Below are 14,140 nucleotides of genomic sequence, written 5' to 3'. Positions count from 1 at the left end.
TACCGAAATCTGTCACGTTTTACAGTGGGCTTTTTAGCCCCGTACGAAGTACGAAGGGGCTTATAGGATTACGATGCCGTGTGTAATTGATGGAATTCGAAGCAGACGGTAAGGGCAAAGTGTTTGCCTATGTTCATAGATAACGAATCCGTAATAAAAATTTTGTCTGTCCGTCTGTCCGTCTGTCCGTCTGTCACGTCGATATCTTGAGTAAATCAAATCCGATTTCAAAATTTTTTTTTCCCTGAAAGGTAGTTGAAATAGTGAGGCTAAGTTCGAAGATGGGCGATTTTGGGTCGACCCCTCCAGAGCTGGGGCCCCATAAGTGCTTTACCCTTTTTATAAAGATTTCTCTGGCCATTTAAAGGCTACACTTGTAAGTGATACATCAAATGAAAGGTATTTACAATACCTATCCACAAAAAAAAAGTTTATGGAAATTGGATGACCGACTCGTGAGTTAGACCCCTTGGTGTGAACTAGGTACAGGGCGGCAATCCGTTTTTGCTTGTAGGTTAGTCAAATTTGAACGGATTTAGATGGATTTTGATTTATTAGGTAGGTATTGACCGTACCAATCAGGGAAAAAAAAGTTTATGAAATTCGGTTTACCGGAGCGTGAGCTAGGTCTCTTGGAGTGAGCTTATATGTGACTACTCGCTACTCGGCCGTACAGTGAAGGTGGTGTTTTTTGTTAATATCTCGAGTAAAATTTAACCGAATTTCATGAATTTTTTTTTTGTTTGAAAGGTACTAACGAATGTAAAGCAGCCGTTGTACTTTCCACCTCCTAACAAAATGGCCGTCGGCTGTCAATTCGCGGGGCGAAAGCTATCGCTTTCGACCCTTGAATTGACATTTCTTTACTTTCGGTCCTCTTAGCAAGCATACAATAGTTATTTGTGTATCTGAAAAATTTTTTGAGTATCTGTTTTGGACGATTGTTTTTAGGCAATTTCGCGAGTTGTAGCCCGAACGAAGTGAGGGCTACATGCGAAAGTGCCTAAAATCAATCGTCCAAAACAGATACTCAAAAAATTTTTCATGTAAGGGGTCGAAAACCCGAGAAAAATCTCGAAACTCCCTCATTTTCGGCCCCGACACATGAAAAACTTAATACGTAACTCTTTCGGCCTACTCAATCGATACGTAATAGTCATTTTCATGCTTCGGGGCCGAAAATGAGGGCAATTTTTCGAATTTTCTCGGGTTTCCGGCCCTCTGCATGAAAACTCACATGTGCACCTGTTTGGGACGGTTGATTTAAGGCACTTTGTGTACCTGTTTTGGACGATTGATTTTAGGCAATTTTGCGGATTGTAGGCCGAACGAAGTGAGGTCTACAAGCGAAAGTGCCTTAAATCAACCGTCCCAAACAGGTGCACATGTGAGTTTTCATGCTGGAATAACTTCCAGATCCTTAATCCCACATAGCCCATCTTCGATCTTAACCTCAGGAATTGAATTCTGTGTCGATTAAAGAAAAAAAAATAGTAATTGGTTGATAATTATTCAAATTATCGTGTTTACAAGAAAAATATTGGGACAAACAATTCCGTTTTTTCATAACATATCATACAACCTTTCATACAAATATTTTAGGGTATTTTCCGGCATAAGACCCTGACTTATAGTCAAGGGAATTAGAACAAAAGAAAAATTTCGCATCTGTCACTTTTGCGTCTCTGTGTGAAGGCGATGAAGGCACGGTTATTTCAAACCTATGGAGATTTTCACTGCATCACGAACAAAACATATGTTTTCAGCAGGAAAATGATAACAGATGGCGTTGCTGTCGCCTCACCGGATAGAATACGTATGACAACATTTTTGGAACTGAAAAGATACGGATTATTCAAAACCGGGATTGAGTACTTCCGGTACTGGTATGTACCGGTATTGCATTCCCTATTATTTACCAATTCAAAAAACTTTTCGTAGAAAACATTTTTGCATATATTTCGTTAAATCCATAAATAAAATTCACTTCAGTTCATTGAAAGGACAGTATTCATATTTAGTGACTTTTCCACTACTTTTGCCCACAGATGCGAACAAAAATATTTTTTTATCACATTCATACCATCTCAAATTTTCGAAACAAAAACTTAAATTTTATTGATTTTGGAAATTAAACAAAGTTACTTCGAATTCATACGATAGAAGTGACCGGTAGTTGTGTAACTCGTCATCAGGTCATCATCGTCGGTTTCACAGTCGTCACTATTTGAATTTTTCTTCGTTGCAGTATCGCTTGGCGGTACGAACATGAGTCTTTGATTCACTGGCACAACGCACTTCTTAATTAAGCTAAAATCCGTGTACGGATGATACTTGCGATCGATTCCCTTCTTAAAATCGGTTTTCGTGACACTCATAAATTCGTCGTCGATTCTTTTACCGAAACTTTTTCCAGCACTGGGTGAATAGACGACGATTTCTGGTGGACGAAGTTTGGGTACCGCTTTGCTTATTCTGGAATGGGAAGTTTCCTTCTTTTGTGGACGATCGGATTCTGCTCGCCTGGAAGAAGTATTATGATCGTCGCCAACGACACTATCTCCGAAAACTTTATTGGAACGTTCATTTGAAACATCTTTACCAACTTCAGTGAAAACTTCATCGCTCAAATCACTGGAAATTTCATTTGAAACTTCTTTAGAAAGTTCTTCGGAAAATATTCCTGAATCAGATTGACTTATCTTCGACTTGCTTATCGACTTACTCTTAGCTGGTATTGACTCATTACGATTCCGTAACTTCACCTTTTGCGGAGACAATCTTTTTCCTTTAGTCGATGCAGCCTTAGGTTTCAGGTTTAGCCGGTCTGGCGTACTTTGTTTTTGTCGGCCTCTCGGTATATCAAACTTTTTCGAACTGATCAAGGCGTTGGGTAAATAATTATGTTCTGTTGGTGTTGCCATTTCGATATCAGGCCCATCCATCAGCTCCCCACTGGCGATTGTTCGTATTTGGGCAGCAGTGTCTCGTCGCATATTAAACGTTCGAGTTCGAGTTGTTGTTTTTGTCTGCATAGTTGTTATTGTTGTCGTTTTGTTGTTCTCATTTATTACGGTCGTTTTGCGCTTCTTTGTTGTTGTCGTAAATTCTTGATTCGCCTCCAACCATTCTTCGACAGTAACACCGCGATCAACGGTTTTCAGTTGAAAATTAATGCCTTTCTCAGCCCATCCATTAACACGGTCTTTAATGAATGGCTGCAGCTGCTTATCCATTTCTTCTACATCGAAATTGTCTTCAGTTTCACAGTCGCTCGTTTCCACGAATGATGAACCTGAAACACTGTTTTCACTGCTAACTGTCGACGCGTTTACATCTTCAACTAATTCCGGATCGGATCCTTCATCGGTGTTATATTTCTGTAAAACAAAAAAGGGGTTTCGATCACAGGGTGTAGACCAGAGTAACATGGAGCAACCTACATCGAATAGACTGAGAAGAATCTTTTCTCGATGGAGTAATTCCTCGTCTGTTGGCAAAAAATCACGTCTGAAAGGTAAACAACACGATTGGTGGTTTTGCATGTGGTGTGAGAGTTTGTTTTTTACTTACATTTGTTCACTGTGTTCCATTTATCCATCAAATTCTTGTGAAATTCGATATGGAAATTCGAAAGGACTACTGTTTTCGTCAGAAAAAGCTATATTTTCGAAATAAATTGTCTCAGATTTCTGTACACAAAAACAAAAAAACAAAATAAACGTGACGCTTGACAGATTTTCTCTTTTTACCGATTTTACGTAATTAGAACAAAGGCAGGTCACGCAATATTCAAACTTGTATAATTATATGGAGACAATTTGGTGGCGCTGATGTCTTGTTGAATTAAAATTTTCTCTTTTCTAATTTTATTATGTCGATCGTCTATCAACAAAGACCAGAGAATAGACTGTGATGATCAGAGCGAGAAAACCGAAGACTAGTTATTATAGCTTGCCTTGGGGTACTTGTCAAAGTATTTACTTCTCTTTCGACGTGGTACATACGTTGAGAGCGAGAGGACCAAAGGCCAGTCTATTATACTTGCCGTGGGGTACTTGTCAAAATATCTCTTTCTCTTTCATCATAACACTCTATTAAACGATCAAAATACTGCCTCTTTAAAATGTAAAATGCCATCGACTCCGGTTTCGGAATTATTAATCGAGAGCAGATTCCTTGAAAAGTCGAACGACATCGAAGAGTAAGCAACGACCTGTGCAAGGTTGTAAACTTTGGGTCTGTAAAGTTTACAGCCTTGGAGCTGTGGGATTAGTGTTGTCTAATTGTCTCACTTCAAAAACTAGGTGACCCTTGAACAAAGGACGTAACAGGACGATAATTTGTCGACGCAATAGGGGCCTTTCATAATTACATAACGCAAAAATAGGTATTTTGAGTGTCTCTTCACTTTTGTCCTGCAAGCTCATTTGAAGCTTTGCAACAAACGGTGCGACGCGTAGCGGAATTAAATCGAACATACTTTTGTCAGATATCACAGCCCTGCTTCTAGCACGAACATAAAAAATATTTGGAGGCTGATGAAATCACAGTAGGCACTGCGTTTCTGTTGTACAGATAGATGACTTGGGTTCGTTGTATGAGTTAAAACATACAATACAAACAATCCTAAACGGTAGCTCGTATCACTAAAGCCTCCAAATTTGACACTTGTCAATTCAGTGTTCATGCTAGTAGCAGTGCTTTGCCGATGTTCTAACATAAAAAAAAGCCAGTTCTTGCGAATACAAAACTCAAATTATTTCAGCGCACGCTGTAAAAGTCATTTGCATGGCTGCCTTGAACATCGGGCTTTAGGTTTTTTTGCGTATTGTAGCATATATGAAAGAATGATATATACGACAAAGTTGTCGTGGAACAAAAAAAACTGTGTTGGTAGTACCGAATTTTAGCTAGTTAGCTGTCAAAATGTATGAGATTTTGTAGCTCCTACAGCGCTTCAGCCGCTTCAGCGCATCGCTACCATCGCTACACCATCGTCTCATACAATTTTGACAGCTAACTAGCTCAAATTCGGTACTACCAACACATAAAATTTTAGCCTATGTTTTTCTTCTACATGTCTCTCATCATTCATATATGATTGTAGCCCGAACGAAATGACTTTTTACTATTTGAATGGTCCTGAGTAATTTGACAAATGTATTGCAGTTACAAAAATTATAGATTTCCCACGGGAATTTTACTTTTTGCAAATATGTTTAAACGCTTTACCGTTATTTCACTCAATTTTGACCAATATCTGGAAAGTAGGACAGTGACTCCATTAAATGTAACGGTAAACTCAAATAAAACAGAGCTTCTTCTCGTAATGAGAGTTGCTTCACGGCCGCTAAGCTTATACGCGGCTGTGATGGACTGGAATTTCACATACATGTTTTGAAAACTCTTCAACTGCTGCCAAAAATGAAAGACATACGATTAACGAGTTCCGGTCTTTTTTATTTCCTTATTTTTTAATTAATATAATTAAAGTCGAGAAACAAAAATATTGAACAATTAAAAATAATAAATTGATTTAGTGGTACACGGAGCGTACATTATATATCATCATCGGGGGTGTGTTCATTAAATATTTACAATTTTTTTAAAAACAATTTTTAAATATTTTTTATGTTTTATATGACTAGTTCCATTCATTTAAGAAGGATAAATTCGTAATTTACTGGATAAATTCGTAGGTTTCAACAAACTTTTGTTCCTTTTTAATTTTTTCTCGACATGTAGCGTAGTGTGTGGTGTACGTGTAATTGTGTCAACGAGTATATACAACTAAATCTGGCTTCTGATTAAAATGCTACAAACTTTTCTGGTCTTAAAAACAAAACAAAAAATGCATCAAAAATCGATCCACTCGACATTTTTGGTCCTTACAAAATAACTCTACGAATGACTTGTAGAGCTACCAGCATACTAACGGATATGGTAGTCATTGTAGTGGCGCCACTGTCACCGTAACTTTGTTTCACATAAACCAATGCTCGCGAATTTAGACGCTGCAATTGACGGTAATTGTGCGTTAATGGTCCACCCACATCGTCAGTGGTTTCCTTAAATCTTTCGATTTGAAGCATGGCAAATGGAACGCTTTCAGTTAAAATTGTCCATATCACCGCTTCATCACATGTGGGAGTTGTTAGTGATCCTAAAATGGAAATGTTGTCAATAACGAACGTAGCCTTAACAACGGACTTTATAATGCAGACACCGAAATATGAAATCTACCGCAACATTTAGAGATTGTGGATAGCTTGTGGGTTGTGGACCACACCAAGCATTTTTGTGGATTTCATATTTCCACGGTTGGTAGTGCTGATGTGCCTAATTTTCCATATCGGAAGATATCTGAACAACTTTTATGCACTGACCTTCATATCGGAAGAATGAATTTCGGTTTTTCGGCAAGAAATCTGCTGGTGCAATGGGGGCTTTGATTAAACTAGCACCACCAACTGCATTCTTAATTGGCTCAGCACTGTCCAGAATATTTTTCAAATTTATGTTATGTGCATCTGAAACCTAATAGAGGAGAATTAATAACAATCATATCTACATCGAAAGTAATGCGATGCTTACATGAAATAGAATTCCAAGCACGGCAACACCATTCTTGTTTTGTACAGCTTCAGCGAATGTACCGAAACGTTTTTCATGCGACACAATGTGAAGTTCTAACCCGTATCTGTAAATTAACCAATTGATGGAGACATTATGATAATTGTTCGGATGTTTTATTAAATAAAATCAATTTCGGATGCCTATTACATGTCTGTTCACTAGACTTTGTACGGTTTCTTCATTGGCAGTAGCACGTATAATTTAGTGCATGCAATAAATGAGGGGACCAGAAAGACGAGTACTCATCAAATTACTTTTACTTAAGCTGGTTGCAAAGAGGAAACGACACTGAGCGAGTGACACATTTTCGCCCTGCTACTTTTCGTTATTTTCTCATATCTAAAAGATGAGTAAAGCAGCGACGAGGCGAGTGAAACTGTTTTAGATGCGAAGGATATCATACGATTTGAGAAAAGCATTACGAAAATGCATCAAGAAAATGTTGATTTGAGGGGCGTTTTATTTTATTCGCGACAAGGAAGCTCGACATTAGTCTAAACCGAATCATTACACTGGTATCCAATGAACGCAGCATACCTGTAGAGTGGTATTTAACAGTTCGTCTTTTATATCAAATCCAATGCAACAAAATAATAATAAATCTTCGTCGTCCCATAATCGTCACACGATCCATCTTAATAAGCCACCGCTATAATAAATCACCTCTTTTCACCTAATCGTCACTTATTGCATTTAAGCTCTATATGGCTGTTCCACTGCATGATTTAGTGTTTGTAACATAAATAATACGTCGACAGTGTTTGAAAAGAACGTCTCTATGTTTAACATGTACGCGCTGAAATCAAAAATTTTTGAATGGCAAGTACAAGCTAATTGCATTACTACATGACATGGTTCAATTCAATTTGAAACGTTTTATTTGTAAATTGAGATAACCTCATCCTTTCTTTGGATTCGTCAACAGAACCATTTTGCAATTTAAGTCGTTGCATTTGTGATTTATTTGAATTTATTTTTTGTGACAGAAATTTGACACATCTATACGCATTTCACTCATCACTCAATTAAAAGGCCATTGCATTGATGATAAATGTGAAAATGGTATATATACGTTGATATTGTAGGTATAGATGGGTTCAGTCATTTGACTCATATATCATGAATTACAATTTGATTTCGTGCTTGCAAATTTTCCAGCCATCTGTTATCGACCTTCAGATAATGTGGTCTTTGCCTGATGTTGAAACGAATGAAGTAAAAGATTTTGCATCAGGCATTACGTGATAATTCGGACAATAGAAGAAGTAACCGTTTTGATGCAACACTTAAGACTACGATGAATTTACTTGAAATTGAAAAGTAATTTTAACAATTTTCGGGTATTTTAAAGAAATTTCGATAATTTGTAATCTCGAAAATAGGTTCTGCCTGCATACAAGTGCAGTATAACCTAAGAGTAATTATACCTAGAGAGGAAATTTGTACGACGAAATGTGGTCCCAACATCAGTTTGTACAAGATACACATTTCGTATAATTTTACACTGTGGCTATTCGCACGCGCGTGCGAATAGCCATTACACTTTGGATTTGACTATTCGCACGCGCGTGCGAATAACCATTACACACTGTAGTAGACTATTCGCACGCGCGTGCGAACAGCCATTTCACATTGAACTTGACTATTCGCACGCGCGCGCGGATAGCCATTTTACATTGGGTTTGACTATTCGCACGCATCCACGTTTTATCTCAAATCAAAACGATTCCATTTTGTCGTTATAGCGTTATTTATTGGCTGAAAACTTGAATTTAACATGTCTAGCGTAAATTCATTCAAAATACATATAAAAATATTTTGAGACCAGAATTAACTCGAAATATCCAAAACTTACGTTACATTAAATGATGGATTTTTTTTAATAAATTCAAAATAAGTTAAGTAAAAATATCGAAAGGGTCACAATAAAAATTCCTAGCGAATTTTTCCTTTTAACGACTTAATGTAACGACAAAGCGTTTCGTTCGATCTTAGGGATTTTTTCCATCGAGAAAATGTAAACGCGTTTGTTGATACTAACTAATTTAGCCTCCTACGAAATTTAACGCAAGATGGTATGTTACATTCTTTTTCATATTGGCACATTCATTGTTCCACTTTGGAACAAACCATTTTTTGGTAGAATAAAGCGAAAAACGTTTTGGAACATTTGAATTTACAATTATTTTATTGGATGCTGACAATATCGAAATGGCTTAAAGTTCAATATTGAAAATAAAAAATTTCTTCCGAAATTTTTTCATTAAAATCGGACAAAGTTCTATATAGTCCACTGTGCATTGGCTTGGCATGATCAATTTGATTATCTGGACGAGCACTGCGAAATTCAAGTTTGTTTTGGGTGGTGACTGAAGAATCTTTTTAATGCTCAAGTTAAATTTAATCACTCACTTTTTATCACTCCTTTTGAGCCATTAATGGTAAATAATAATTCTGTTCTGACCAAATTTTGAACCCATGATACTAAAACCAATTGCTCATGAAGCAAGAACTCTAACCATCACGTAATTTTCCGTACATAGGGATAAATGTATGGCGAAGATATAGTTTTCAAACAACCTTGTATGGAACACTTTTCGCAACTTGTTGCATGAATTACTATTTATACACTTGTCTGTGTATAAATGAAGACACTCTTACATTGCCGTTTGTTGATCTATCAGTTTTACGAGTACTGGCTATTCGCACGCGAAATCGAGCGCCCATGAAAAATACGAATATGATTTTCGCGCGAAAATCATATTCGTATTTTTCATGGGCGCTCGATTTCGCGTGCGAATAGCCAGTACTCGTAGGCTTAGCTATTCGCACGCGCGTGCGAATAGTTAAATCCAACGTGAAATGACTATTCGCACGCGCGTTCGAATAGTCTTCTACAGTGTGGAATGGCTATTCGCACGCGCGTGCGAATAGTCAATTACAATAAGGAATGGCTATTCGCACCCGCGTGCGAATAGCATCAGCCATAATTTTACATCAATACATGTATGCGATGACGCTATTTCGCCTTTGATAGTTCAATTTGCCCTCTTAATTAAGAGGGCAAACACATATACCAATAAACATTTCGCATTTCATGTTGGGACCACATATTTTACGTAATTTTGTTCGAAATTTCCTCTCTAGGTATAATTACTCTAAGAGTATAACCAGCAAAATAAACAGAAAACGAGATTACTTCTATGACCTTTGTAAAGTAAAGACTCAAATCTCTTGCTAGAGTAGTCCCATAGCAAAATGTACGTTAAAAAAATGAAGTAAAAGATTGCGAATGTTAACAGCAAACAAAGTTTCTCTAAAACTAAGTTCGTGATATGCATTCCTAGTCACTTACATCAATTTGTGTCGATGAAAAATTAATTACCTTTCATTATTCAATGTATGTTCAGATGCCCAATGGAAATGCATTTGATCCATAACAAAAGTACCAGGTAGTCCTCCTCCAGTCATCAGATATTCTTGTCCATCAGTTACATCTATCTGAACTGTAAATAGACAAAGCTGTTAGAAATAACCTCATAATTTGTGTTGTTTGTCTGGGGAGATTACTTTATGTTTGATGTAAGTAATCTTAAGCATAACAACGAGCTCAGTCTTATCAGTTCATAATAAATCTAATTCTGACATATTCTCATCTATGGTGTGACGGCATGTTATTTTTCATGTAATTTACATATGCCGAAATATAGTTGTAAAAGACGAATAAATTGCTTGTTCCTCATTCAATTAAGCCTCTAGTGACGGACAATAATAACTTGTAAACAGAGCCATCTCTTATTCTCTCATATAGAGAGACGAACTTTAGAACGAATGAAGTAAACGAGTTAGGTCGGCTATACTTGAATAGTCATTGGTTTGCAGAAGGAAGAAAATAGGAAACTTGAATAAGAGGAAAGTTTTGCTGCCAGAGCAAAGCGAGGCACGAGTTGGAATATCATATTTTCTTCCAGAGATACACGTTGTATCATACAACGTCACATGTGCGAGGTGTGATTAACTGTAGTTCTCCACGAAACAAAAGCAACAAATTGAAACATAATTTTTCGAAACAAAAAGTTTAGGGGAGAAAATTTCTAGTTTCTGTAAAAACAAAATTTTCTCATAACCTTTTTAGTGGATAAAATAATTTTAATCACACCGCACATACGAAATTGTAGATTACTATACCAGGGAAGTAATTTGATATCTCGTATCCAGATGAAGTAAAATTATCCGAGGGCTTCAGCCTATCGTCAACATTTAATAATGTGCGACTTACGTGAATGTCCGGTGTGTCTGACCTTTGCATTTTGAATTGGCTCGGAGTAGTTAATAAAACTTAATGACGGATAAACTCCAACAACGGATGCATCTTCAGCAAGGTCAATTGGACTTTGGCGGCGTCCAAGTGCACATTGTCCTCCCCAATTTTCGGGTCCTGAAATAGATAAGAAAAACATTGAAACATGGTTCATATGAATAAATTGTTGTTATGCCAAGGAGGCATAGGCAAAATTGTTACAAAACTTTGTAGAATAAATCGACACTGTATAATGATACAGTGTGCTGATGGTGGTTAGAATTTAAATCTCTAAACAGATAAAATTCGATCTATAGCCTTCGTCTCTGTAAACATTAGTAAACTTTGCATGACCTGAACTTGACCTGTTCCGACGTTCCGAGATTAAATTTTTAAAGGATTTTACATTTTCATTTACAAATTGTAACATAGTGAATGATCAAGGAATCCTGTACGCGATATACAACATACTTTATGAACACATCAGCATACACTATAACTGAGCAATGAATAGAGAGCGAAGACTAGCGAAGACTGGATACAGAGAATTGGTCTTTACAATTATAGCTGTAGTTACCAATAACACGAAGACAACCTTTTTACCTCTTGTTTTAAAAATATGCTGAGAAATCCGAACGTTAATGATTAAGGTGACATTAATTAGTAGGGTCCATGCCTAACGAAACGATACCATCAGGAAAGATGGGATTCGCTTACAACAACCTGTAGACAGTCAAAAGAATTTTTGGCGGGATGCAACGCAAATAACACCAAATTTCTTTTAAGTCTCGGTAGAGAGAAGTTGCGAGGGCTGATTGGAATCCTAACAGCACACAACAGCCTGGGTTATCACCTCAACAAGATAGGTATCATAAATGATCCAACTTGTAGAGGATGTGGTCTAGAACCGGAAACTGCAAGACATTTCATATGCACTTGCCCAGCTCTAAAAAATTTGAGGACTAAACATCTAGGAGACTTTTATTTGACTCCTGAAGAACAGTTAAAGCTAGACTTGGCTAACGTGCTTTCTTTTATTACAGGAAGCAAGTGGCTACTCGGACCTGAAAGGGGTATATAAAAATGTAATAAAACGGAGATATAACACAATGGGCCCAACAAAGACTGGCCTCGGTGTTTTTGATCATAAGATTTTCCAATTAAGACATTGTTCAATTTTGCTTATCGGTATTTGAATTTTGTTAGTTAATAATAATTGTAAAATGTTAAATCAAAGTCAGCAAATTCTAAAATATTTTTTGTTCAGACGGCGATCATCTCAGGAATAAACGACAAACTGACTAAAATAGAGAAAAAATGTTCAAAACAATTAAATTGTATCTTCAAAGTACTAGACCAAACGAAGTAATAGATTTAGTATAGTAAAATCGCTGATATGCGGATATGCCTGCGGTCTGGACAGTTTAAGAAATATGAGTCATCCGATGCGTCACCAGGTCTACAATAAAAAGTCATGCAGATAATATTGCACGACAAAACAAAAGATTGGAAAATAATTTACTGTCCTGACTGAATAATAAATTACATTAAACAACATTACAGTTCTATTCCTTTCCGGTTCAATAATAAAAAACGATTCATCAAAATCAATTGACATTCATCTTCAATGGTTAATGATAACGCCGTACTTTATATTCGTTTTTTATCTTCAAATTGCTTCGAAAATGACACTGTTAACAACTTAGTTATTGCTTGTCTAACAGCAATATACGAATTAAGATAATGATTGATGCGCTAATAGTATACCCATCACTTACAATCACTCTTGATAAACAGACAAATTTTCGTCTTTTTCCAAAAACAATGAAGACATCGTGACAACATTATTGACATGAAACAATTGTTTTGGAATGTACCTACAATCATAATTTTATCCGTAGTTAGAAAGATTCCGAAGAAACAGTAGCCTATTAGATTGTACGTTTATATTACGGTTTGATAACAAAATTCCGATTATATTGACGTAGTTTGATGTGACCATTGAAACCAGTGTTCAAGTACTTCAATATTGGGAATCGGGAAATTTTCATTGTAACTAAACAGATTTGTTATATGAAGGAATATTGGGAGCCTACATTTTCTTGCGCTGCGTGTATGTCTTGCACATGTTCACCCTCAATCGTTTTTAATAAGATAGAAGGAGATGAGAAGATAATCAGCCTCTAAGTACATAATGAACCTAGTTTTTTTTGGAACTATATATGGGTAATGAGCTAATTTGAGACTTTTCGAAATTATTTTCACCAAATGAAAACCGATTGTGACTACCAATTGTTACATATTGGGTCGGTGGCCGAAAATCTGGAGGAGATACCACCATAAAAATGTATGCTTGTTTTTAGCAAATTTTTGAAAATTATAGTTTATTTCACGAAACCTGAACCGATTTCGTTAAACTTTTTATTTAGTGAAAGCTATTGACAAGACGCGTAGTTTGACACCAATAAGATGTCATTGCCATAACGTCTCGGGGAGATATGACCAAAAAGTGTTTGTTTGTATTCGACTTTCCAAGATATTCTCAATAAATCTCAAATGATTTCTGTAAACTTGTTTCCCTGTAGAAACGAACACTATAATTCCATAATTGCACCAAATGACACGAAATTAAATTTTTAGAAGATTTTTGGTTCATTCTGCTTCGAAGTAAGGTGAAATCACCTCGACCACAGCACTGCTACTAGCATGAACACTGAATTGACAAGTGTCAAATTTGGAGGCTTTAGTGATACGAGCTACCGCTTAGTATTGTTTGTATTGTATGTTTTAACTCATACAACGAAAGAAAGTCATCTATCTGTACAACAGAAACGCAGTGCCTACTGTGATTTCATTAGCCTCCGAATATTTTCTATGTTCATGCTAGAAGCAGGGCTGTGCCTCGACCCAAACGTTGCCAAAATTACATTTCTTAGACCCGTACGAAGTACTGGGGTCTTATAGGTTTACGCATACGTTTGTAACACGTCGAATTGGACTCCCTGAGTAAGGGGAAACCTATTGTGGTTGTCCCGAGATGCCAAATCAGCGATAAAGAAATGTCTGTGCGTCTGTCTGTCTGTGGGTTCTCTAACTTGCGTAAAACGCATCCGATTTTAAAAATTCTGATTTTCCTCGTTTGGTAGAGAAATGAAGAGTTCCACATTAAAGGATTTTGATACGAATAGGTGTTTCGTACGG

General features: G+C 36.7%; 2 protein-coding genes across 2 annotated transcripts in view; both read right to left on the bottom strand.

Annotated features, from left to right (window-relative positions):
- Nucleotides 1-1,939: 1,939 nt before the first annotated feature.
- Nucleotides 1,940-3,793, bottom strand: LOC119068917. Its single transcript, XM_037172779.1, has 3 exons — nt 3,574-3,793; nt 3,444-3,510; nt 1,940-3,380 (listed from the first exon to the last, which is right to left on the bottom strand). Exons 1-3 carry the CDS (start codon nt 3,591-3,593, stop codon nt 2,142-2,144), a joined length of 1,326 nt encoding a protein of 441 aa, XP_037028674.1. The 5' UTR covers nt 3,594-3,793; the 3' UTR covers nt 1,940-2,141.
- Nucleotides 3,794-5,613: 1,820 nt separating this feature from the next.
- LOC119068993 (putative carbonic anhydrase 3) overlaps nt 5,614-14,140 on the bottom strand; it is a 30,171-nt gene continuing 21,644 nt past the window's right edge. The window contains exons 4-8 of the mRNA XM_037172869.1: nt 10,919-11,077; nt 10,025-10,145; nt 6,598-6,703; nt 6,390-6,540; nt 5,614-6,166 (exon numbers count right to left, since the gene is read on the bottom strand). Of these exons, the coding sequence (XP_037028764.1) occupies nt 5,892-6,166; nt 6,390-6,540; nt 6,598-6,703; nt 10,025-10,145; nt 10,919-11,077 (812 nt within the window). The 3' untranslated portion in view covers nt 5,614-5,891. The remainder of the gene's footprint in view (nt 6,167-6,389; nt 6,541-6,597; nt 6,704-10,024; nt 10,146-10,918; nt 11,078-14,140) is intronic.

This window comes from Bradysia coprophila (assembly GCF_014529535.1).
Source record: "Bradysia coprophila strain Holo2 chromosome X unlocalized genomic scaffold, BU_Bcop_v1 contig_20, whole genome shotgun sequence".
NCBI lineage: Eukaryota > Metazoa > Arthropoda > Insecta > Diptera > Sciaridae > Bradysia > Bradysia coprophila.
Note: the sequence above shows the minus strand (reverse complement) of the source record. Positions and strands in the feature narration are given on the sequence as shown.